General features: G+C 43.2%; 1 protein-coding gene across 2 annotated transcripts in view; it reads right to left on the bottom strand.

Moving 5' to 3' along the window:
- Window positions 1-24595, bottom strand: part of KPNA1 (karyopherin subunit alpha 1) — a 307265-nt gene that overhangs the window by 167397 nt on the left and 115273 nt on the right. For both annotated transcript variants that reach the window (XR_004539338.1, XM_033943492.1), the window contains exon 9: window positions 20838-21001. Coding sequence is in view for 1 of the 2 variants with exons in the window: in XM_033943492.1 (XP_033799383.1) it covers window positions 20838-21001 (164 nt within the window). In the remaining variant the exon portion in view is untranslated. The remainder of the gene's footprint in view (window positions 1-20837; window positions 21002-24595) is intronic.

Genomic DNA, 24595 nt, shown 5'->3' with positions numbered 1-24595 from the left:
GGCCCATAGATTAAAGATACATCGATCCCAGAGTGCCATCTTCTCCATAAAGCGACAAACGGGAGATGTTGTTCGTACTAGACCTGATATCTGGGATTGTTTTGTTCACTTTTACAAAACTCTGTAGAGGGGGAGGCAGCACCTGAGTTAACGGATAATTATTTGGCTTACCTTACCCTGGGTAGAGTTGAAGAGGCTGATGCACTATGGTTGGACAGGCCACACACAATTATAGAGGCTCGCCATGCTTTGAAGGGATGCATGTGGATGATCGCCAGGTTTGGATGGATTCTCGGTAAAGTTTTATAAGCAGTATCAGAAGCCTTTGGACTCCTAGAGTCGCCTTCCCTATTTCATGGGATAGGCGTGGATAATAGTTTTGCCATAAAGAGGGGAAGGATCCTCAGGCCTTTGCTTCCTATCGGCTGATACGAAGATTTTGGCTAGGATGCTGGTGGATTGTTTGATGTCCTGGGTTCCGCAATTGATCCACCCGAACCAGTCATTGCGGGCCATCAGGTGGGAGATAATATTAGAAAGGTGATAAATTTGAGAGAATGGATTTTGAGGTCAGGAAAGAGGCACATTTCTTTTCAATTGATGCAGAAAAGGCCTTTAACCAGGTCTCATGGCCCTTTATGTTTAAGGTTTTGGAGGGGATCAGATTGGGGTGGATTACTGGGGTGCAGATTGGGGATCGTTTACTGGGGTGGATTAAGGCACTCTACAAATGACCCTTTGGGTTGTGTAAAGGTTAATGTTTCCTATTCTGAGCCCTTCCAATTGTGTTGGGGAACCCGGCAGGGGTGTCCTCTTTCCCCTGTATTTGTTTTGGCGAATAAACCTTTGGCTCAGTGAGTGTGAGAAAATATGGGAATCTCAGAAATTCAGGTGGGAGGAAAGGACTATAAATTAAGTTTGTTTTCAGATGATTTCCTTTTCACTCTCACTAATCCTGGGACTTCATTGCCGTCAGTCACGCTGGAGCTCTCAGAGTATGGCGAGGTCTCTGGATTTCGAGTTAAAATGGATAAATCAGAGCTTCTTAACCTTACTCTTTCAGGGGATAGAGAACAGGAACTGAGTCAGGCCTTCCCCCGAATCAATACGATATGTGGGGGTTTGAGGTGCGTTGCTTCTGACCTCTTTACACTGAATTATGTACCATTATTCCGGCTAATTCAGAGGGACTTGGATAGGTGGGAGGGTTTCTATCTTTCTTGAATTGGGCACATGTAGGTGGTCAAAATGATGATACTGCCTAGAATTTTGTTTTTGTTTCAGGTCCTTCCAATATGGTTGGAGAGGAGAGTGTTGTAAGCTTGGCAAAAGTGTCTTCTGGCATTTATATGGGGTCATAAGCGTCTTAGAGTGGGTAGACATATGTTTAGGGAAGAAAAAGGGAGGGTTGGTGGTTCCTTCCCTAAAGAAATATTATTAAGCAGCGCAGCTTCGAGCAGTGCTAGAATGGCAGGCTCAGGACTGTAAGCCCTGGGTGGCAATAGAACAGATGGGAGTGGATGAGATCCATCTCATGCATTTCCCTTGGGTCCCTAAGGGCGGCAGGGTTGAGGGCTATCCGAAGGCTGTCTTCACTGCTCTTAAGGTGTGGTGAGCGGTGTAGGGACTTCTGTTAGATGGGTGGAAATATTCCTGGTTTACACCCATCCGGTTTAATGCTGAATTTGCACCTGGAGATAGAGGAGGGGTGTTCTTTAGGTGGGAGAAACAGAGACTGGTGTGTGTGTGAGTCAGCTAGTGAACCATGCTTTGAAAGGGGTTCAGCCCTTTGTGGAGCGCCAGGATCGTTATGGGTTGGCCTCTCGTGATTTGTTTCCCTATTTGCAAGTTTAAAATTATATCTCTAGATCAGGCCTTTTGCTGGAGCTCCTTCGGTGGAAGACCGCCTTTGAACAATTGTTGGGCCCCAAGCTACAGAAAGGGGCTATATCCCTCATATCAATGTTTGAATGTTACAGGGAAGGAATCCTTAAAGTATATGAAGGCTTGGGGGGTAGATTTGAGTAGGACTATCTTGATGCAGGAAAGAGAGACTACTTGGCATCTCCATTGGCTACCATTTGAATCCAGAGTTCTGTTTAAGTTATACAAACAAGAGTTCTCGAAGATTGCATCTCTTCGCCTATCCCTCAGTTAAATTTTGCCAGTATAAAAGGTTTTGTGAAAGAATCTTTGCCTTTCAGGCAGCCAAATTAAATATTTGGCTTGCCCGGTGTGTGCTAGAAGCCTCTCCTTATCTGGATTTTAGAAAACAGATAAAAACTCAATTATATAATAGGCTAAGACCTTAACACTTTTTTATATTTTTATTTTGCTATGTAAAATTCTCCGCATTCTTTTATATTGCATTTTATAATTTATGTATTTCTTTTTTAGTGGCTTTTAATTGCTGTTTTTAAATTACTGCACTGCTTGTATCTTATCTAATTGTTGTGAACCGCTTAGAACTCCCAGGTATGACGGTATATAAAAATAAATTTATTATTATCATCATCTCTAGGTACGGCTACTCCTTTGATGGAAAATGGTTATAAAATTTTGTTTCATTGGTATCTTACACTAGTGCTGTTGGCCAAATAGAATGGGGAGGCAGGGGGTCATTGCTGGCGGGGTTGTGGGGAAGTGGGGACATATTTACATATATGGTGGTCTTGTGGGATTCTTCTTCCTTGTTGGAAATCTACCAACTCTTATCTCAAATTTTAGGGAGAATCTTACATTCTTTGGTGGGGGTGACCATTTTGCATGATTATGATGCTACTTGGGAGGAGGGTGAGGTGGACTTTTCTAAACTACTGCTGCCAGCTGCCAGATTGGTATTTGTGCAATCTTGGAACTTGCCGGTTTTGCCAGATTGGGAATTGGTGGTACATGTTGACTTACATGGTACCTGCAACAGTGGGGGCTGGTGGGTGGCTTGGTTATTTTGCAGGGATTGTTGAGTTCTTAGGGTTGCGGGGGTTGGAGCAAGGTATTATTTTCCATGTTGTGGGCTTTGCCCTCATGCTGTCACTCTGTAAAGTTACCTGTATTTCGGTTTGATATACTTTTCTATGTATGTTTTAATTAAAAAAAAAAAAAAAATTGTAAACAGAGCACTGAAACCTTTGGATTTGGCCAGGAATGGGTCATCAGAAACTGTAGCAAGGGCAGTTTCTGTAGAATGAAAAGGGTGAAGGCCTGATTGGAGCAGGTCAAGGATATCTTGAGACAAAAGAAAATCAAGATAATGGTGGTGAACAGCACATTCAAGTAGCTTGGACAAGAAAGGGAGGAACAGAAGGCAGAGAGTGGGCATAAATGGGAAATTCTCAGACTGGGAGACTGTGACTAGCAGTGTGCCCCAGGGCTCAGTACTTGGGCCCATCTTATTTAATATCTTCATAAATGACCTGGAGGATGGAACATCTAGTATGATGATCAAGTTCGCAGATGACACAAAGCTATGACGGGCAATCAAATCGCAGAAGGACAGCGAGGAACTCCAGAGCGACTTGAGCCGATTGGAAAATTGGGCAGATAAATGACAGGTGTGTGAAAAATGCAAAGTCATGCACTTAGGCAGAAAAAATAAGGAACACAAGTACAGTATGTCAGGTGCAACTCTGGGAAAAACCGAACAGGAAAGGGACCTGGGCGTATTAATCGATAGGACCCTGAAGCCGTTGGTGCAATGTGCGGCGGCAGCAAAGAACGCAAATAGAATGCTAGGCATGATAAATAAGGGAATCAAGAGTAGATTGGAGAAAGTAATACTACCGCTTTATAAAGCAATGGTCAGACCACACTTGGAATACTGCGTCCAACATTGGTCTCCATACCTAAAGATGGATTTAAAAGTGCTCGAGAGGGTGCAGAGACGAGCAACGAAGCTAATAAAGGGCATGGAGAACTTGGAATATGAGGAATGACTTAAGAGACTGGGATTGTTCTCCCTTGAGAAGAGGAGACTGCGAGGGGATATGATCGAGACTTTCAAAATACTGAAAGGAATCGACCAAATAGAGCAGGATAAAAAACTATTTACATGTCCAATGTGACAAAGACAAGAGGACATGGACTAAAGCTAAGGGGGGACAGGTTCAGGACAAGTATCAGGAACTTCTGCTTCACGCAACGAATGGTAGAAACCTGGAATGCTCTCCCAGAAGAGATAATTGAGGAATCTACCGTTCTAGGGTTTAAGGGTAAGTTAGATGTACATCTCCTTATGAGTGGCTTAAGGTGACATAGGTAAGGGTAAGCTAGATGTGCATCTCTTATGAGAAGCTTAGAGTGATATGGGGACTAATACTATGCCAGGGTACACCTGGCGAGGCCTCCGCGTGTGCAGATCACCGGACTTGATGGACCTAGGGTCTGTTCCGGAGATGGCACTTCTTATGTTCTTAAGGGTTTGTTGAGGAGCGGTGTAATTACTGAATGTTTGAAAGAGTTAGGCGCAGTCGCAGTGGAGAGGTTTAGGATAGAGTAAATAGAGAGGATGACAATAGAAGAGATAGTGATCAGTAGATAGATGGGAGTGGGATCAGAGGAACAAGTAGTGAGTTTGGAAGAAAGAAAATGTGCAGTTTCCTCTTCGGTTATTTTAGAGAATGAAAAAAAGGTGTCAGATTGATGGAGGGTTGGCCGAGCAGATTGTAGGAGGGAGAGGTGGAGGAAATTTGGTTGAGAAAGCACAGTTACTTATCGTAACAGGTGCTATCCAAGGACAGCAGGTAGATATTTTCACATGTAGGTGATGTCACCCACGGAACCCAAGTACAGACAGCTGCCAAAGTGTTCTTGCATTTTGAGAACCTTAGAAAGTTCCCAACTGACCGAACTGCGCATGTGTAAGTGCCTTCCCGCCCGAAGTAGGTGCTCGCTCCTCAGTTCAGATAGCCAGCTAAGAAGTTAACTAGGATAGGTGGGTGGATTGTGAGAATATCTGCCTGCTGTCCTTGGATATCACCTATTACAGTATGTAACTGTGCTTTATCCAAGGACAAACAGGCAGCATATTCTCACATGTGGGTGACCTCCAAGCTAACCAAAAAGGGAAAGTGGGAGAGTTGGCCTTTAAGAAAATAAATTTTGTAATACTGCTTGGCCAAAGTACCCATCCCGTCTGAAATAGGATTCCAGACAATGAGACGTGAAGGTATGAACTGAGGACCAAGCAGCAACTTTTCAGATTTCATCAATAGGAGCGGAGAAAAGCTACTAAAGTTGCCATAGCTCGAACCTTGTGGGCTGTGACACGACTCTACAGTTACAGCCCAGCCTGAGCATAACAAAACAAGATGCAAGCAGTCAACCAGTTGGAAATTGTCCTCTTGGAAACAGGATGCCACAACTTGTTAGGATCAAAGGAGACAAAGTTGTGGAGATGATCTATGCGATTGAGCTTGTTGCAAATAGTAGGCCAATGCTCGTTTGCAGTCCAGAGTATGAAGAACTGTTTCTCCAGGATGAGAATGAGGCTTGGGGAAAAAATACTGGAAGAACAATGGATTGATTGAGATGAAACTCTGCACCCATCCAAAGTTTACACCTAAAGTTGTTATAGAGTACCACTTTATCATGATGAAATACTGTAAATGATAGATCCATTACCAAGGCTTGAAGTTCACTGACTCTGCAAAAAGATGTTAGAGAAATGAGGAAAACTACTTTCCAATTGAAGTATTTAAGATGAGCCGAAGACATTGGTTCAAATGAAGGCTTCATCAGTTTAGCAAGTACAACATTAATATCCCAAACTACTGGAGGTGGTAAGACATTGGTTCAAATGGAGGCTTCATCATTTTAGCAAGTATAACATTAATATCCCAAACTACTGGAGGTGGTTTGATATTGAAGAGTCCTTTAATAAATCTGGAAACCACAGGATGAGCAGTGGGAGGTTTTCCATCTAATAGATGATGAAAAGCAGCAATAGCACTAAGATGGACTCTAATGTAAGTGGATTTGAAGCCAGACTGAGATAAATGGAAAAGATAATCCAGAATCGAAGATAAGGAGGTGGATTGTGGCTCCTGATAATGAAGGTTGCACCAAGCAGAAAACCAAGTCCATTTTTGAGAATAACATTGTCTTCTGGCTGGTTTTCTGGAAGCATTCAAAATGTCCCTGACAGGTTGAGAAAACTGAATGTCAGGTGAAGTTACCTCGAGAGATACCAAGCTGTCAGGTGTAAAGACTGCAGGTTGGGATGAAGAAGAGAACCTTGACTCTGTGTAAGAAGAGATTGAAAAATTGGCAGAAGAAGTGGCTGCCTGATTCTCAGTGGAGGTAGAAGGGAGAACCAAGGTTGTCTGGGCTACTGAGGAGCTATCAGAATCATGGTGGCAGAGTCCCGTCTGAGTTTGACAAGCATCTTGAGGATAAGTGGAAATGGAGGAATGCATAGAGGAACTTGTTCGTCCAGGAGAAAAGCATCTACCTCCAAGCGGTGAGGAGAGTATATTCTCGAACAGAATTGGGCCAGCTTGTTGTTGTGGGGAGATGCAAAAAAAAAAATAAAAAATAAAAAATAAGGTATACCTGAGGTGTTCCCCATTGAGAAAAAATGGGATGAAGATCTGCTGAGTTCAGCATCCATTCATTAGGTTGAAGAATGCGACTTAAGTTTGTCTGCAAGTAAATTTTGCTCCCTTTGAATGTAACCAACCTTCAGGAACATGTTATGAAGAATTGCCCAATTCCAAATATTTGAGCTTCTTGGAAGAGGAGAAGAAATACTTTCCTCCCTTCTTGTTCAGATAGTACGTGGCTATGGATTATACAGATGAGAACGACCTGATTTTGAAGAAGATGCTGAAAAGCCTTGAGAGCATTTAAAATCTCTCTGAGTTCCAACAGACTTATGTGATGGCGATGATCTGTTGTGGACCAAAGACCTTGACTACAGAGACCATCCAGGTGAGCTCCCCAAGCAAAGGTTGACAAATCTGTTATGAGAAACTTTTGATGAGGTGTTCGAAGAACAAATCTCTGGAAAGATTAGAAGAGAGCATCCACCAATGAAGAGATTGTCATAAAGAAGATATAACTATAATGTGCTGGGAAAGCAGATCAAGAGCCTGTGACCACTGAGAGATCCATAGATGAAGTCTGGCAAAAGGAGTCACATGAAGTTTAGAGGCCATGTGACCTAGAAGAACCATCATGCACCTCGCTGAGAGTGAAGGAAGGAGGTTCACTTGATAGCAAAGTTGTTCAAAGCATTTTGACACTGTTGAGGAAGAAACACCTGAGTATCTAGGAGGGCTATGATGAACTGAAGAGTCTGAGAAGGCTGCAGTTGAGATTTAAGGAAGTTGATTTCGAATCTCAAATTTTGCAGAAACAATATAGCCTGTTGTCACTAGAATAACACCTTGAGACGAAGGATCCTTGATGAGCTAATCGTCTAGATAGGAAAGACTTGAAAACTATGAGTTTGCAAGGCTGCTGCCACCACCACCACCAGGCACTTGGTGAAAACTCTGGGAGATGATGCGAGACTGAAAGACAGAACCTTGTATTGATAATGATAGAAACATGATGACAGATAAAGGCCAAATAGTCCATCTAGTCTGCCATCCACAGTAACCGTTAACTCTCTCTCTCTATCAGAGATCCCATGTGCCTATCATAGGCCCTTTTGAATTCAGACAGTCTCTACCACCTCTTCTAGGAGACTGTTTCATGCATCTACCACCCTTTCTGTAAAAAAGTATTTCCTTAGATTACTCCGGAGCCTATCACCTCTTAACTTCAACCTATGCCCTCTCATCGCAGAGTTTCCTTTCAAATGAAAGACGACTCATGCGCATTTGCATTACGTAGGTATTTAAACGTCTCTATCATATCTACCCTTCTCCCGTCTTTCCTCCAAAGTATACAGATTGAGATAATTAAATCTGTCCCCATACGCTTTATGATGAAGACCACAAACCATTTTAGTAGCCTTCCTTTGGACTGACTCCATCCTTTTTATATCTTTTTGAAGGTGCGGCCTCCAGAATTGTACACAATATTCTAAATGTGTTCTTACCAAAGTCTTATACAGGGGCATCAATACCTCCTTTTTCCTACTGGCCATACCTCTCTCTATGCAACCTAGCATCCTTCTAGCTGTTGCCGTCACCTTTTCAACCTGTTTGGTCACCTTAAGATCATCACATACAATCACACCAAAGTCCTGCTCTTCTATCGTGCACATAAGTTCTTCACCCCCTAAACTTTACTGGTCCCTCGGGTTTTTGCAGCCCAAATGCATGATCTTGCATTTCTTAGCATTAAATTTTAGCTGACAAATTTCAGACCATTCTTCAAGCTTCACCAGATCTTTCTTCATGCTATTCACACCAGTTCTAGGTGTTTGCTCTATTGCAAATTTTGGTATCCACAAAAAGGCAGATCTTCCCCGACAGCCCTGCAGCAATATCGTTTATAAAAATGTTAAAAAGAACAGGCTCAAGAACAGAACCTTGAGGCACACCACTGGTAACATCCCTTTCCTCAGAGCAATCTCCACTGATCACTATTCTCTGTCGCCTTCCACTCAACCAGTTCTTGACCCAGCCCGTCATTTTGGGACCCATCCTGAGAGCACTCAGTTTATTTATTAAACATCTGTGTGGAACGCTGTCAAAGGCTTTGCTAAAATCTAAATACACCACATCTAGCGCACATGCTCTATCCAATTCTCTGGTCAAAGAAATTGATCAGATTTGTCTGACAAGACCTACCTTTACTGAATCCATGTTGCCTCTGGTCCTGTAATCCACAGGATTCCAGAAACTTCACCATTCTCTGTTTTAAAAGTGTTTCCATTGATTTGCTTACCACAGAAGTCAGACATATCGGCCTGCAATTCCCTACTTTTTCCTTACTTCCACTTTTGTGGAGAGGGACCACATCTTCCCTTCTCCAGCTCTCCGGTACCACTCCCAACTCTAGAGGCTCATTGAAAAGGTCAGTCAGCGGAGCTTTCAGAACTTCCCTAAGTACCTTCCGCACCCTAGGATGTACACCATCCGGCCCCATCGCTTTCTCTACCTTTAATTTAGCTAGCTCCTCACGAATAAAACCCTCTGAAAATCGATCAGGGTCTATTACTCTTCCATCTCTATTCACGTCTGTCTTCTGTGGTCCTGCTCCCGGCCCATCAGCCGTGAACAGAAAACAGAAATATCTGTTAAGCACTTTGGCTTTTTCTTTTGTCAGTTTCTACATATTCCTCCCCTTCACCTTTGAATCTCACAATGCCACTTTTGCACTTCTTCCTACCACTAATATATCTAAAATATGGCTTGTCTCCCCATTTTACCATGTCAGCTATTATTTTCTTCCATTTGCATATTTGCTTTCCTCACTACACGACCAGTCTTTCTTAACTTTTCAGATATTTTTGCCTGTCTTCCTCTTTCTGCAATCTTTTGTAATTTGACAGCTAACCTCTTATTCCTTACCTTCTGAGCTACCAGTTTTGAGAACCAAAGCGGCCTTCTTTTCCTCTTACTTTTATTTACTTGCCTCACAAAAAGGTTTGTCGCCCTTACAATTGTTCCTTTCAGTTTTGCCCACCGCATTTCCACTCCTTCCAGACAATAATTCCCATCCAAACAAGGTTAGTTTTTTTAAAGTCTAGAACCTTTGCTTTTGAATGAGCCCTCTCTATATCCATCTTAATATTAAACCGTACCATGCAGTGATCACTGGATGCCAGATGATCACCCACTGTAACATCAGAAACACTTTCCCCGTTTGTAAGCAATAAGTATACTACGACCCCATCCTGTGTTGGTTCCACTACCAACTGCTGGAACAGTTCTCCTTGTAGAGAATCCAGAATCTACATACTTCTAGAAGACCCCGCAATAGGGATACCCCAATCAACATCCGGAATGTTAAAATCACCAATTAGCAAAACTTACCCTTTTTTAGATATATTCTGAATGTCTACTATGAAATCTCTATATACTTCTTCTGTCTGTGAAGGAGGCCTGTATATCACACCAATGTAAATATCTTCACCATTCCCTCTTTCCAAATTCATCCACAGTGCCTCTTCCTTGCCCTGCAGATCCTGTAATTGTGTGGCTTTAATAAAATCTTTAACATATAATGCTCCTCCTCCTCCTTTCCTTCCTACACTATCTTTCCTGAACAGATTATAGCCCGTTATAACTACAACCCAGTCATGGTTCTCTGTGAACCATGTCTCTGTGATCGCTACTATATCCAACTTCTCTTCTTCCATCACAGCTTCTAGATCCAGAATCTTGTTTCCCATACTTCGGGCATTAGTATATACTGCTTTCCAGACATTGCCCCCTTTTCCCATCTGTGTAGAAGTATTCAGTGATTTACTTACCTGAGGGCTTATACTCACCCGAAATCTGAGAAACTTGCGAGAGGCTGGATGAATGGGAATACGAGTGTAAGCTTCCTTGAGATCCAGAGGGCATAACCAATCGTTTCAATCCAGCAGGGTGTACAGCGATGCCAGAGATAGCATCCAAAACTTTTCTTTAACAAGAAATTTGTTGAGAGCTCTGAGGTCCAATATCGAGCGAAGACCTCCCGTCTTCTTCGGAACAAGGAAATAGCAGGAATAAAACCCCTTGTTGATCTGCTGGTCCACAGGAACTTTCTCAATGGCATTGAGAATGAGCAGAGATTCATGCTCTCGAGTAGTCGGTCAAAAAGGCTGATTTGATTTGGGAGTAGCAGAAGGCTGAGATTTTTGAGGACACTACTGTCACTGTTTTTTCTGCTATGGCCTAGAAGGATGCAGAGGTTTTGCTGTATAATGCCTCTGATAAGAAGAGGGTTTAATAGATTTAGCAGTAGATGACTTAGGCTTAGGTCTATGTAATGACTCGAAAGACTTCTCTTGTGCTGAGAGTTTGAGTTGTATTCTCAATAATGTCCCCAAAAAATTATCTCCCAGACAAGGAATGTTGGCTAAGCAATCTTGGATATCAACATCCACGTTTGCTATCCTAAGCCATGCCAGCCTTCTCATGGCCACAGATTGCAGAAACTCGAGAAGACAGCTCAAAGGCATTGTATGAAGACTGTACCATATGTTATCTGAGTTGAGTGATTGTGTGAAACTTAGGTTTAAACTCTGACTTTAGATGGGATGGAAGGTAGTTTGGCATTTGTTTTACCCAATACTTGAAATAACAGGTAAAATAAAAATTGTAGTCATGGTCAATGACCAAATCTGTCCATCTATCGACCTTCTCTCCCTGGAGGAACTGTGGCGTAGACTTTAGAAGGAGCAGATTTCTCGAGAGTGGATTTAACCATGAGAGATTGATGTGAAAGTTGAGGTTTGTCAAAACCAGGAATGGGAATGATTTTGTAATGAGAATCAAGCTTCTTAAGGAGTAGCCAGAACGGAATAAGGAGAGTCCCAATTTTTTCAGAGTTTCCTTTAGGATGACATGTAAAAAAAGTTTAATAAGTTCTTTAGGATGTTTATAGTCCATAGTCTCTATAAATTCCTCTGAATACTTGGCATCTGCTTCCAACTTAACAGCCAAGATATGATAGAGACGTTTAAATACCAACTTATCAGCTTCCAACTTAACAGCCATGTCTTTACTTATTTGCCTGATAAAGTGAGTAAAGGAGACCGGCTCAGAAGATGGCTCCCTGTGAGAAGTAGTACAAGGAGAATGCTTTACATGAGAATCGTAAGCCTCTGTAGTAGGAGATACATCATGAGTAGAATCAAGACGAAGGTCTGAATCCACAGGAATTGAAGGCTCAGTACTAATCTGATGGAGTAGGCAAGACAGAATTCCTGTGCTTGTCTGATCGCCTGGGAAAGATATGCCTTGACTTGGAAGAGTGCTTGCCAGATTTACTTGAATGCAGCCTTGGAGAAGAATGATGTGAATGACTGGAGCGATGTCCAGAAGAATGATGCTTCAAAGGCTGACACCTTGTAGGAGAACTGTGGCTTGAAGATCGATGCCTTGGAGAAGAACAGTGCCTTGAACAATGATGTCTGGAGGCATGGCTCGATGATGATTATCAGTGCTGAGAATGACATGGTATCAATGAAGCAGTGGTGGTATCTGCATCTCGCATGGAGCGACGCTCAGGCTGGGCCAATACCAAAGGAGCAGATGTGGAGGTAAACAGTTGAAACATGTCCCCAAACTCCAACTGAAAGAGCATTGAGCTTCTCCTTAAAAGCTTGCACCGACACCTGTGGCTTGGACACCGGTATCAACAGTGCCACAGTTTGCAGTTTGCTCCGGAGAGGATAACATGGATGAAGATGCACCCTTCAAAGTTGAAGCGAGCCGCATCAATGGTCTCTGTTTGGCCGGTACGACTAGACTCAATACCTTAGTGGCTTGAGACACCATCTGGGAAGCTGGTGATTTCTTACCTGACTTACCCAACGGAGTATGGTCTGTGGCACAGACATGGAAGCAGGTACCTCAGACGATGGCGATGCCTTCAATATCGGTGGCTTGGACGGTGTCAATGGTACCTGTGAGCCTTCCATGGTACCGAAAAGTAATCTTTGTTGAATAAGGCGACTTTTGATAGATCGCTTTTGCAGCGTCAAACAGAGCATACAAGACTCCACGCGATGGCCGAGGCCAAGGCACTGAATGTACCACTTGTGGGGGTCTGTTAATGAAATAGAGCGCTGGCACCTGCCGCACTTTTTAAAAGCCAGTCAATGGACAGGACATGGAAGAGAAAACCGCCTCAGCCAAATCGAAAGGCTGAGGCAAAATTGCAGGCCCCACCGTAAGAAAACTGGCAGTGAAAAAAGAAAAAGAAAAAATAAGTTTGTTCTTTGTTTTTTTTAAATTTTTTTTATTAAGTACAGAAATTAGAAGAAAAATCATAGAAACGCGCACGCGGGAAGGTAAGAAAAACACAGAATGTTTTACACATGACTTTGTAGCTCCGCAGAAAACTAAGAACTGAGGAGCGCACGCCTATGTTAGGTGGGAAGGCACTCGTGAATGCGCAGTGTGGTCTGTCAAACTTTACAAAGTTCTTAAAATGCAAGAACACTTTGACAGCTGTCCATACTAGGGCTCCGTGGATGATGTCATCCACATGTGAGAATATGCTGTCTGCTTGTCCTGGGATAGCTCAAGGTTAATTTTGTGAACCTTGTTGTGGAAGTACTTGGCCATAGTCTGGGAAGAAAGTAAAGGAGGGTTCGGAAGTATAGAGACAAAGAGAAAGCGAGGGTTGGATCCAAGAGAATTAGTCAAGTGGATACAGTAGTCATGTTTCACAAGAGAAAGGGTGGATTGACAGATCAGAAGAATTTGAAATGCATGAAGTCAGCATGAGCACAGGAGTTCAGCCAGACATGTTCTACAGACTGGGCATAGGAACATAAATAGCAAATTGTAGAGATCAGCCAGGGTTGCTGCTGCTACTACTACTACTACTACTACTAATCATCACTTATATAGCACTGAAAGGCTATACATTGACATTTATAGATGGTCCTTGCTCAAAAGAGCTTACAATCTAACTTGGACAGACATACATAATATATAGGATTGGGGATGCAGAACCCAAGGTGAAAGGAGTTAGGAGTTAAAAGCACTCTCAAAGAAGTGGGCTATTAACTGGACCTTGAACACTGACAGAAATGGAGCCCGCCGTAGGGATTCGGGCAGCTTGTTCCAAGCATATGGCGCAGCAAGATAGGCAGGACGGAGTCTGGAGTTTGCAGTTGAAGAGAAGGGCTACGGTTTGGCATACCTTACAGAACATGATAAGGAAGGAGAAAGGGTATCAAGAGCAGAGAAAAGGATGGTATTATTTAGGAAGAGACTGCCTCACCGACAGTCTTACATAACAGTGTTTGAGAGGCAGAAGGAGACTGTGGTTGAGCGATGCCTGAAAGTATTGGTGAGGATTAGTCATGTTGGGAGGGGGGGTGATGAGTTGTGAAGGTTATAAGACAATGGTCAGAGAGGGAAAGAACTAAGGTGGAGAAATTGAGCAGCTGGAGATCAAGGCAGTGGCCATTCCGGTGCAAGGGGGTAATGAAGCACAACTAAAGATTAAACGAGGATATTGGAGCAAGAAACTTTGAGGCGTAGAAGTTAGAGAGGAGCATGAATGTTAAAGTCACAGAGAATGAGGGAAGGAGACAAGGGTCTAGAAAGACAGAGCCAGAAGTCAAAGTCAGCGAAAAAGGAAGATAGGGATTTGTCAGAGGTTGATAAATGACCGCTGTTCAGAGAGGTAAGGGAACAAACAGATGGATGAAGTGGACTTTGAAAAAGAAGCAGTGAGACTGAGGTAGGAGAAGAGGTTGAAATCTACATGAGAGTGAGTAACAGCCTAACTCCTCCTCCGCAATCAGCCGGGTGAGGCATATGGTAACCTCCATGACATAGGGCAGTGACTGAAATAGTCTTCAGGGCAGAGCCAGGTCCCAGTTAGTGCAAGCAGGTGGAAAGAATGAAATAGAAAAGTTATGGATGCAAGCAAATTTGTTGGAGATAAAGTGGAGCATTCCACAGAGCACATGAGAAAGGTAGAGAAGGGGAGAGGAGAATAATGGAAATAAGTTTGGAGACGGTGGTGTGATAAGTACAGGTAGGGTGAGACTTGAATAGGAGGGCCAGGACTGGGATGTCCTCAGCAGTGAGCAACAGAAGGAGCAGAAGAGTACTGAAAAGAGTAGGAGAGACATGACTATGGATATGGAGGTGGTATGCAGTCACACAGGATGGGGAAGGTTGAATGAGAGGGAGAAACTGTTGAAGTCTTAGAACTGTGAAGAAGATAGGCGATAAAAGGGATTATAAGGTGGTGAATTCAAAAAGTTCACAATGTGGATTTGAGGAATGCAGTAGTTTGGGGTGGGGGGGAATTGCACCTTCTCTTGATACTAACCTTTCTCATTCTCAATGTAGAAAGACAAACAGAGAAATGACACTTGGGGATAGTTGAAGGTGAATTGCAAGGATGGTAGATGTGGTAAACAGGTTTCCTTGTATTAGTGGTAATAACTAATGCAGCAGTAAACTGAGTTTGCTTATAAGGAAAGGATGACTCAATGAAAGTCAAGAGGGTCAACTGATGAAAGATTGTGACATAGGAATCTCAATTAGTGATGTTTTTACTTGTCAGGATCAGCTGGAGGATTGTTAAGGGTAGTTAAATTGAGTATAAATATAATGTGGGCCTAAGCAACCAAGGGTATATAGACAGTATAGCTGTGGAACCAATCTCCAGTGATGTCCCCACAAACAAGAAGAGCTAAGAGAGAGAGATCCAAATGTGTTTAAAAGTATGTACCAAGTTCCTATCGTGATGGATGGGGTGATTCAAAAGTGTTTGCAGATAGACAAAATCCTGGGTTCTTCAACAAGTATTTGCTGACGTTCCAAAGGTCTAAAATTGGTCGGCCTCCAATCTTACTTGGAGTAGAACCCCTGGCCCCTTCTCTGGCAGAGAAACAGATTCCATTATGTTTAGCTGGAGAAAGGCTGCACTGGAATTCCTGGAGAATGTGGTGAAATCAGTTAGCTTAGCAAGGTTTAAAAAAGGTTTGGCTAAATTCCTAAAAGAGAATGGCTTGGGGAGATCTACTGCTTATTCCTAGGATAAGCAGCATAAAATCTGCTTTACTACTTGGGATCTAGCTAGGTACTTGGGACCTGGGTTGGCCACCTTTGTAAACAGAATAGTGGGCTTGATGGATCTTCGGTCTATCCCAGTATGGCAATTCATATGTTCTTGTGTTCGTACAAGGTGGGTCCTTCTGGAGGGAGTTGAAAAGAGACTTTTGGTGGGAGAATTGGAGGTTTTCTTAGCATGCAGAGGGTGTAACCCTGAGCTACTATTTGACATACTCACTGGTCTGATGTAATAAGAATCTGTCCCTGGTGAAAACAGAGTAGCCTGCCTCTTATGAGAAAATTGTGAATGTTGGCAATGCTCTCTAGGAAAGAGTCAAAAGGACGACTGCTGCTTGGACTAAGACAGACTGTAATTTCTGCAGTCTCTGTTGTTTTAAGAGGGACAGCTGAGCAGTAGGTCTCAGTTATCCATAAAAGAGGAAGAATGCTGATTGTAGCGATGTTTAGTGTTATAATAGTATGAACATCTGGGAGAAAGTTGAGAAGTCTGTGCTTTAGATAAAAATTGTCACAGTATCTGTGTGCTTTATTTTATCTGCTGCTTCTTCAAATTTTCTTCCCAAATAGATCACTACCCTTGTAGGGAAGGCTGGAAAGTTGTTCTTGAACAGAAAAAGTTTCCAAATATGAGACTCAAAGCTCAGACAATCCTATGCATCACAATGGCTACCACAGATGTTCTGGAAGAAACATCGAATGCATCAAAAGTCACTTGAGCCATGAACTTAACATAAGAATTGCCATCTCCGGATCAGACCCTTGGTCCATCAAATCCAGTGATCCGCCAGGTGTACCCTGGCATAGTTTTAGTCCCCATATCACTGTATGCTTCTCAAGGGAGATGTGCATCTAATTTACCCTTAACCGTATCACTCTATGCCACTCTTAAGGAGATGTGCAACTAGTTTACCCTTAAATCCTAGAACGGTGGATTCTGCAATTACTTCCTCTGGGAGAGCATTCCAGGTGTCCACCACTCGCTGCGTGAAACAGAACTTCCTGGACCTGTCCCCCCCTCAGATTCAGTCCATGTCCTCTTGTCCGTGTCACATTGGCCATTGTAAATAACTGCTTTCCCTGCTCCATTTTGTCGAATCCTTTCAGTATTTTGAAAGTCTCGATCAGATACCCTTGCAGTCTCCTCTTCTCAAGGGAGAACAACCCCAGTGTCCTAAGTCGTTTCTCGTAGTCCAGGTTCTCCATACCTTTCACTAGCTTCGTTGCTCGTCTCTGCACCTCTCTAGCAGTTTTATATCCTTCTTTAGGTATGGAGATCAATGCTGGACGCAGTATTACAGGTGCGGTCTGACTATGGCTCTGTAGAGTGGTATTATAATTTTCTCTGATCTACTCGTAATTCCCTTCTTTATTATGCCTAGCATTCTATTTGCTTTCTTCACCGCCGCCGCACATTGCGCCAACGGTTTTAGGGTCCTATCTATCAGTACACCCAGGTCCTTTTCCTGTTCGGTCTTTCCCAGAGTTACACCTGACATACTATACTTGTCATCTTTATTTTTTCTGCCTAAATGCATCACTTTGTATTTTTCCACATTAAAATTCATCTTGCCATTTATCTGCCCACTTCTCCAATTGATTCAAGTCGCTCTGGAGTTCCTCGCTGTCCTTCTGCGATCTGATTGCCCGGCATAGCTTTGTGTCATTTGCAAACTTGATGATTTCACTGGATGGTCCTTCTTCCAGGTCATTTATGAAAATAGTAAATAAGATGAGTCCAAGTACCGAGCCCTGGGGTACACCGCTAGTCACTTTTTCCTATTCTGAGAATTTCCCATTTATGCCCACTCTCTGTTTTCTGTTCTCTAGCCATTTGCCTATCTATCTTAGTATATCTCCATCTATTCCATGGCCTTGTAATTGCCTGAGAAGTCTTACATGTGGAACCTTATCGAACACTTTCTGAAAGTCTAAGTATACAATATCCGCCGGTTCTCCACTATCAATTTGTCTGTTCACTGTCTCAAAAAATTGAAGTAGGTTCGTCAAACATGATTTCCCTTTCCTGAACCCCATGTTGACTGTCTCTCATCAGGTCGTGTGTGTCTAGGTGCCGGACTATGATATCTTTGATCAGCGCCTCAACCATCTTTACAGGGACAGACGCGAGACTCACAGGTCTGTAGTTGCCTGGCACTCCCCTCGATCCATTTTTAAATATCGGCATGACGTTCGCTATCTTCCAATCATCCGGTATCTGTCCTGTTTTGATTGACAGGTTGGCAAGTTTTTGCAATAGTTCTTCGATTTCAAATTTCAATTCTTTTAGGACTCTCGGATGAATTCCGTCTGGTCCAGGAGATTTATCACTTTTAAGTTTGTCGATCTGGTGGTAAATCTGGTCCAAGTCCACTTCTACTTTGGTGAGGCTGTCCTGTACGACTCCCTTGAACACTTTCACTGTGTCAGGTATTGTTGCGGTGTCTTTCTTTGTAAAGACAGATACAAAGAAGGAATTCAGTCTGCAATTTGTTTGTCATCCTTGATGCACCCTTTTCCTCCCAGGTCATCCAGCGGTCCCACCACCTCCCGTGTGGGTTTTTTCCCTTTTACGTATCTATAAGATTTTTTGACAATTGTTGGAATTGTTTTAATTGCTCCGGGGGAGGGGGGGGGAAGCTCATAGTCACATCAGTTTCAGCAAAGATTTGAAATAGACATGTCAAATTGGTAGTCCATAATCCTATTAAGAAGAACAGAAGACTGAAATATGCATTTTCCAAAAGAGTTCATTATTCTGGCCTCTCTACCTGGAGGAGCAGAAACTTAAGATCATAAGCTGCATGAACACTTGAAGTTAGATTTAACAACTAGTAAATGGTGTTGAAGTTGAGCTGTGTCAAATCGTAGACGTTTGTATTCTCTACATCATGTCTATTTTTCTAGGAGCTTCTTGGATTGATAAGGAAGTCTCCTAGTTTTTAAATAAAAAAGGGTCCTTAATGACTTTGTAAAGGTACCTTAATGCCCTCATTTGCTGGTGTTTCAAGAAGTTCAAAGAGTTCAGAATGAGGTTCCTCTGTTTTCGTTTTGATAGGCAACGCCTGTCCTAACTGGCTTCATAAAACGGAAAAGGTGATTCTCAGGTGGAGATATGCATTGTGGAGGAGGCAGTGAAAGGTCTGAAGGTATACTGTAGGATTTTTCTGCTGAGTAATTTGGCAGTTCCTCACTTGAATGGATGCAGATATATAAATCAGACTCCTCAAAGTACTCCTTTCTAGGTATGTCAGGGAGTGTGCATCAAGGAGAGCATCAATTGTGCACTGTGGTGCATCAAGGTAAGATGGGAGATATTTCTTCCATAAATGATGATGAATGTGTCAAACAAGTCTGTGCTAATTCTGATACCCAACATCGAGCAGGTGTGTGTGACCTGGTCCTCGATGAACACTTCATTGCATCCTCGGGCTGAGCTGAGGTAGGTATGGAAGCAGTCTGCAGTAGCCCCAAAAGATCTTGTCTGAGCATATCCAGGATCTCCTGAGAGCTGGTGCCAGTACCAAAAGGGACAGTGGCATGGAAGCAGTCTGTTGTACTGGTTGGTGTGGCATGGAATACCTTGATGTCAAGGTATGTCTCTGTGCAGACATCTGAACAGATGGAGAACAGTTATGTGGACATTGGTGCTTACTGTGTGTTGATTCTTGGAAAGATGTAGTGATATGCCTAGAAGGGGAAAAAATGTTTGTGCTTCTTAGTTTTTATGTGCCAAGTCCTTCAGTGCCAGAGGCATTGAAGATGTAGAGTCCCGGTGCTGCAAGGAGCCTGATGCTCAATGCAGTCAACACAATTGTTGCCAGTGTCTTTGCTGGAATCACAGAAGACTGTCAGGTTCCGAGTTCCCAGCCATTCTCAATGTGGTACCAAAAAGATTTTCAAATTGAAGTTTGTGGGCTTTAAGTGATCTCTTTTGAATATAGTGACAGGAGGGCATAATTTGAGGTTGAGGGGTGGTAGTTAGGAAATTATTCTTTACGGAGAAGGTAGTTGATGCCTGGAATGTCCTCCTGATGGAGACAGTGGAGAGGAAAATGGTTACGAGTTCAATAAAGCGTGGGATGAACACAGAGGATCTCTAATCAGAAAATAATGGGCATATATTGTAGAATTAAGACCGATACTAAGCAGACTTGCATAGTCTGTGTCCCATATATGGCCATTCAGTTGAGGATGGGCTGGGGAGGGCTTCGATAGCTGAGATGGTTTAGAAAGGTTGGAGTGAGCTTTGACGGGAGACTCCAGTAGTTGGAACCTAATTGCAGTACTGGGCAGGCATCTAGATCTCTGACCCAGAAATATCTAATAAAAAAGATAATTTAATTTAAACCATGAACTTATGTGTACAGTTGGGCAGACTAGATGGAGCATTCAGGTCTTTATCTGCTGTTATTTACTATGTTACCATGACACAGTAATACCTTAATGTTCAGGACCCAGGCACTGGAAGCATCAACTATGTGGATCAGAGTCTGAAATGGTCCTATTGAACCGAGAGCATTTCTTAAAGCTATTTATTACTGTTTTGACATGGATGGGAAAATGGCAGACGCAAAATCAAAGAGCTCAATGGCCTGGGGAGATCACGTAGAATCTGAAAATGGTTGACACTCCTGGGAGGAAAAAAGGGGCTCAGAGTGGCTCGAAAGCCAAAAATGAAAAAGTTGACAAAAATAAATCAAATTCAGTAGGAAAAAAGGAACACAATAATAAAGAATTATGACAAAAACAGAAAAATAATGACAGGAAGGCACCAAAAATTGAAGAAATTTGACATGCTGAAGAGAACACTGAAGAGACAGTTTCTCAGCTCCATGGAAAATGAACTGCAGGTCCCACAAGCTAACATTGGGTGTGAAGGCACGAGTACATGTATGCGGTGCAGATACTGTCTTAAAAATTTTAAATCGATAGTGCACTTGGTAGATACTGTTCATTCCATGTGAGAATTTAATGCCTACTTATCCTTGGAGACTATCCCCTTCCCCCCCCCTCATCCCACCCTCACCATCCCACAACTCCTGTGATCAACTTTCCAACCCCCCCCCCCCCCATTGTCCATGTTTATGTAATTTAATGCAAATTTTCATGTGATAAATATGCACAAATAAGAAACAAAGATGAATTTGTAGCAAACACATTCCAATGCTATTCAATTCTTACATCAGCAGCTCCACTAATCTCCTACAGACCCCTGCATCAATGACAGCCTGGATTTTATCGTTGGGTCCATCAGACAGGTATGATAAAGCCCAGCAAGCATCAGCCAGCACATCTGTGTCATTGACAAACAGCAGCCAAGATAACACATTCAGACAGGGAGATACCTGGGGGGGAAAAAAAGGGTAGTGCAAAATCAGATGAGAATCCTCCAAGATGCTCAGCAGATGAATCCAGTCCACACAGTCCTTACTGAGCTTGCTAAAGTACTGCACACTTCTCAGTATAACAAAACAAAAGTTCCCAATAAGTGATCAAGCTGTTAACCTCTATATTCTAATTTAATCAAGTATGTTAATAAAAGGTGTCTTAGGCCCCCTTTTATGAAACTTCAGTAGTATTAGCTCTGACGCTCATAATAATTCTATGAGCTTCAAAGCTTTTACCGCTGCAGCCAGCAATAAAAAAGCTTAACGCAACTTCATAAAGAAAAGGAGAGGGGGGGGGGTTAAGTTTGTTAAAAACCCAGAGGACAATTATTTGGAAGACAGAACAGCAACGCAGGTTCTGAGCTTAGGGTCACTTGGGGTTTTTTTTTAGAAGATATTTTCCCCCCTCTAAGTATGAGTGCTGCCCGGTTTTATAGTAATCATTTTAAACATGTTTTAACAGAAAAAAAACATGAGTGCAATAGCATAAAAGGCTATATATTATAACCGCCTAGAACTGAAAGGTATTGGCGGGATAGAAGACACCAATGTAATGTAATGTAATATAGTATAACAACAAGCTCAAAATGTTCAAGGGAAATAGGATCTACAGCCTGAATCCGCATCACAGATATACTAGAACAGGGGTGCCCAAAAAGTTGATCGCGATCGACCAGTAGATTGTGAAGGCAACACAAGTCGACCGCATTGCCTTTGCGTTCTACCTGCTTGCAGACGCAGAAGCACCAAGAAAACCAGCCTTCCCCACCTGACATCAATTCTGATGTCGGAGAGGAAATTCCGGGCCAGCCAATCGCTGCCTGGCTGGCCCGGAACTTCCTATCTGACGTCAAAATTGACATCGGTGGTGAAGGCTGGTCGGCCCGGTGCTTCTGCATTGGGAAGCAGGGAGAGCTTGGGGCAGTGTTGGTTTAGGGGCCTGTTCCTTGATGGCAGCAGCAGCAGTGGTTTGGGGGAGGGAAGGGAGAAAGAAAGAAATGGAACAGGCCGAGAGACAGAATGAAGGAAAAGAAATAAAGAAAGAAGGGGGGGGGGAGGACAGGGAGAGAGAAAGAAAGGGGAGGGGGCAGGGAGAGAGGAAAAAAAGCTGGTAGAGGGAATGAGGTCAGGAAGCATACAGCAGGCTGAAAGGGAAGAAATATTGGATGCACAGTCAGAAGAAAAAAGTAAAACCAGAGACTCGTGAAATCACCAGACAACAAAGGTAGGAAAAATGATTTTATTTTCAATTTAGTGATCAAAATGTGTCCATTTTGAGAATTTATATCTGCTGTCTAAATTTTGCACTATGGCTCCCTTTTACTAAACCACAATAGTGATTTTTAGCGCAGGGAGCCTATGAGCGTCGAGAGCAGCGTGGGGCATTCAGCACAGCTCCCTGTGTTAAAACTGCTATTGGGGTTTAGTAAAAAGGTAGGGGGTATATTTGTCTATTTTTGTATAGTTGTTACTGAGGTGACATTGCATAATATCTGCCCTGGCCTCAAAATCCCCACGCTGATTCACACCAGACCACATCCTCCCAAAAAAAAAACCCCGAAAATTCAACCATGTTTCTTTAAAGTTTGTTTCCCCTGCCAATCTCCCCAACCTTGCCTCTGACTCGATCATCCCAGGCCCAACACTTTATTGCAACCGCAAGATCTGCTTGCAACAAGATTCAAATTCTGAAGGACCTACTCGAAGATTCTGACCCTGGTTTCCTATGCATCACGGAATCATGGATTAAAAAAAGATTACCTATTTACACAAAATGAACTCTGCTCCCATGACTACCAAGGTCTCTTTTCACCTAGATCTAACTGTAAAGGAGGTGGCCTGGCAATTCTCTACAAATCCTTTTTCGATGTTCAGCTCCTCGAAAGGGGTTGCCACACCTCACTAGAATACATGCTTGCTTCCGTCAACGATGAACTTCACCCTCACCCTCTGGGCATCCTGCTCCTATACCGCCCACCTACCCCTTGGAACAACTCCTCCGAACTCGTCCTTGAGACTATAACAAACACCTTCCTCAAGTTCCAAAGGTTATTGATCATCGGAGACATCCATCTCCACCTAAACGACAACACCAGCAATGATACGATTGAACTTATTAGCTTCCTCACCTCCCTTGGCCTCCCCCCCCCCTACACCATCCCCAACCCATGAAAAGGGGCACACACTAGACCTCATTAGCTTCCTCGATCTTACCGCTCACAAGACATCAGTTGACGACACTCGCTGGGAACATGTCCCCTGCTCTGACCACTTCCTAGGGGCTTTCTGTCTCCCCATCTTTATGTCGCACCTTGGGGCTCCACCCCGCACTTCCAACTCCATTACCTTCCGCAAAAAAATCACAAGCGATTTGTTCTGGTCTGAATTTCTCAATCTAGTCTCCTCTGCCCCTAAGCCTGCTGATTCAGGTACTAATTGGCATAACTGGGTCGCTCTCTCCGAACTCACCTATCTTTCCCTCGCCCCTCTTTCCACTAAATCCATGTCCTACCCGCGCAAGGCCCCTTGGTACCTCCCATATCACAGAGAACTAAAACAGAAATGTCGAGCTCTGGAGCACACATGGAAAAAATCAATATGTCCCATCGACAGACAATCCTGGAGAGTCAATAAAAAAAGCAAGAAAGAACTTCTATGGTGACAAAATCTCCAGGTCCAACAATCAGAGCAGTACACTATTCAACATCTGTCGCTCCCTAACCTCCAAAAGAGACTCCGCCGTGCTCCCCTCCTCTCCCTCAGCCGACGTTCTAGCAAAATTCTTCAACGATAAGGTTTTTTCCTTGAGATGCTCCTTCCCTCCTTCAGTCTCCTACAACTCCCTAGTGCCCACCGATTCCACTCCCACCCTAATGGTCTCCAACCCTATCCCAGCTGACAGATCCTGGACCACCTTTGAGCGCGTATCTGAAACCCTGGACCTCAATCTCTGCCTCAAACTGAAATCCTGTAACTGCTCCTTGGACCCATTCCCCTCCTATCTATATGAGAACATTCCCGCTCAGGCTATCTCTTCTTTCACCAATCTCATAAACTCCGCCCTTCAGTTGGGCCATTTCTCCCCAGAAATGGGTCATATCGCCTTGACCCCACTACTGAAAAAATCTGACCTTGACCCTTCCATACCATCCAGCTATCGCCCAATTGCAAATATCCCTCTCCTAACCAAGATGCTAGAGTCCATTATTTCTACCCAACTCTCATCATACTTAGAGAGGTTCTCTATTCTTCTACCCTATCAATATGGCTTTCGTCCTAACTTCAGCACCGAATCCCTACTGTCTTCCCTGATTTCAAGGGTTCAACAACTTCACTCTCGAAACAAGTTCGCCGTCCTCCTACAATTCAACCTTTCCGCTGCTTTCGACGTTGTCCACCATGATAATCTTGTTTACCAACTCTCTGAGATAGGCATCAACTCCACAGTCCTAGATTGGTTCTCTAAATTCCTCCGCTCTCGTTCTTACATTGTTAACATCAATGGCACCTCATCCTCCCCCTGGATACCGAATTGCGGAGTCCCGCAAGGCT

Source organism: Geotrypetes seraphini, chromosome 4 (assembly GCF_902459505.1).
Source record: "Geotrypetes seraphini chromosome 4, aGeoSer1.1, whole genome shotgun sequence".
Lineage (NCBI taxonomy): Eukaryota > Metazoa > Chordata > Amphibia > Gymnophiona > Dermophiidae > Geotrypetes > Geotrypetes seraphini.
This window is presented reverse-complemented; position numbering and strand designations above follow the sequence as displayed.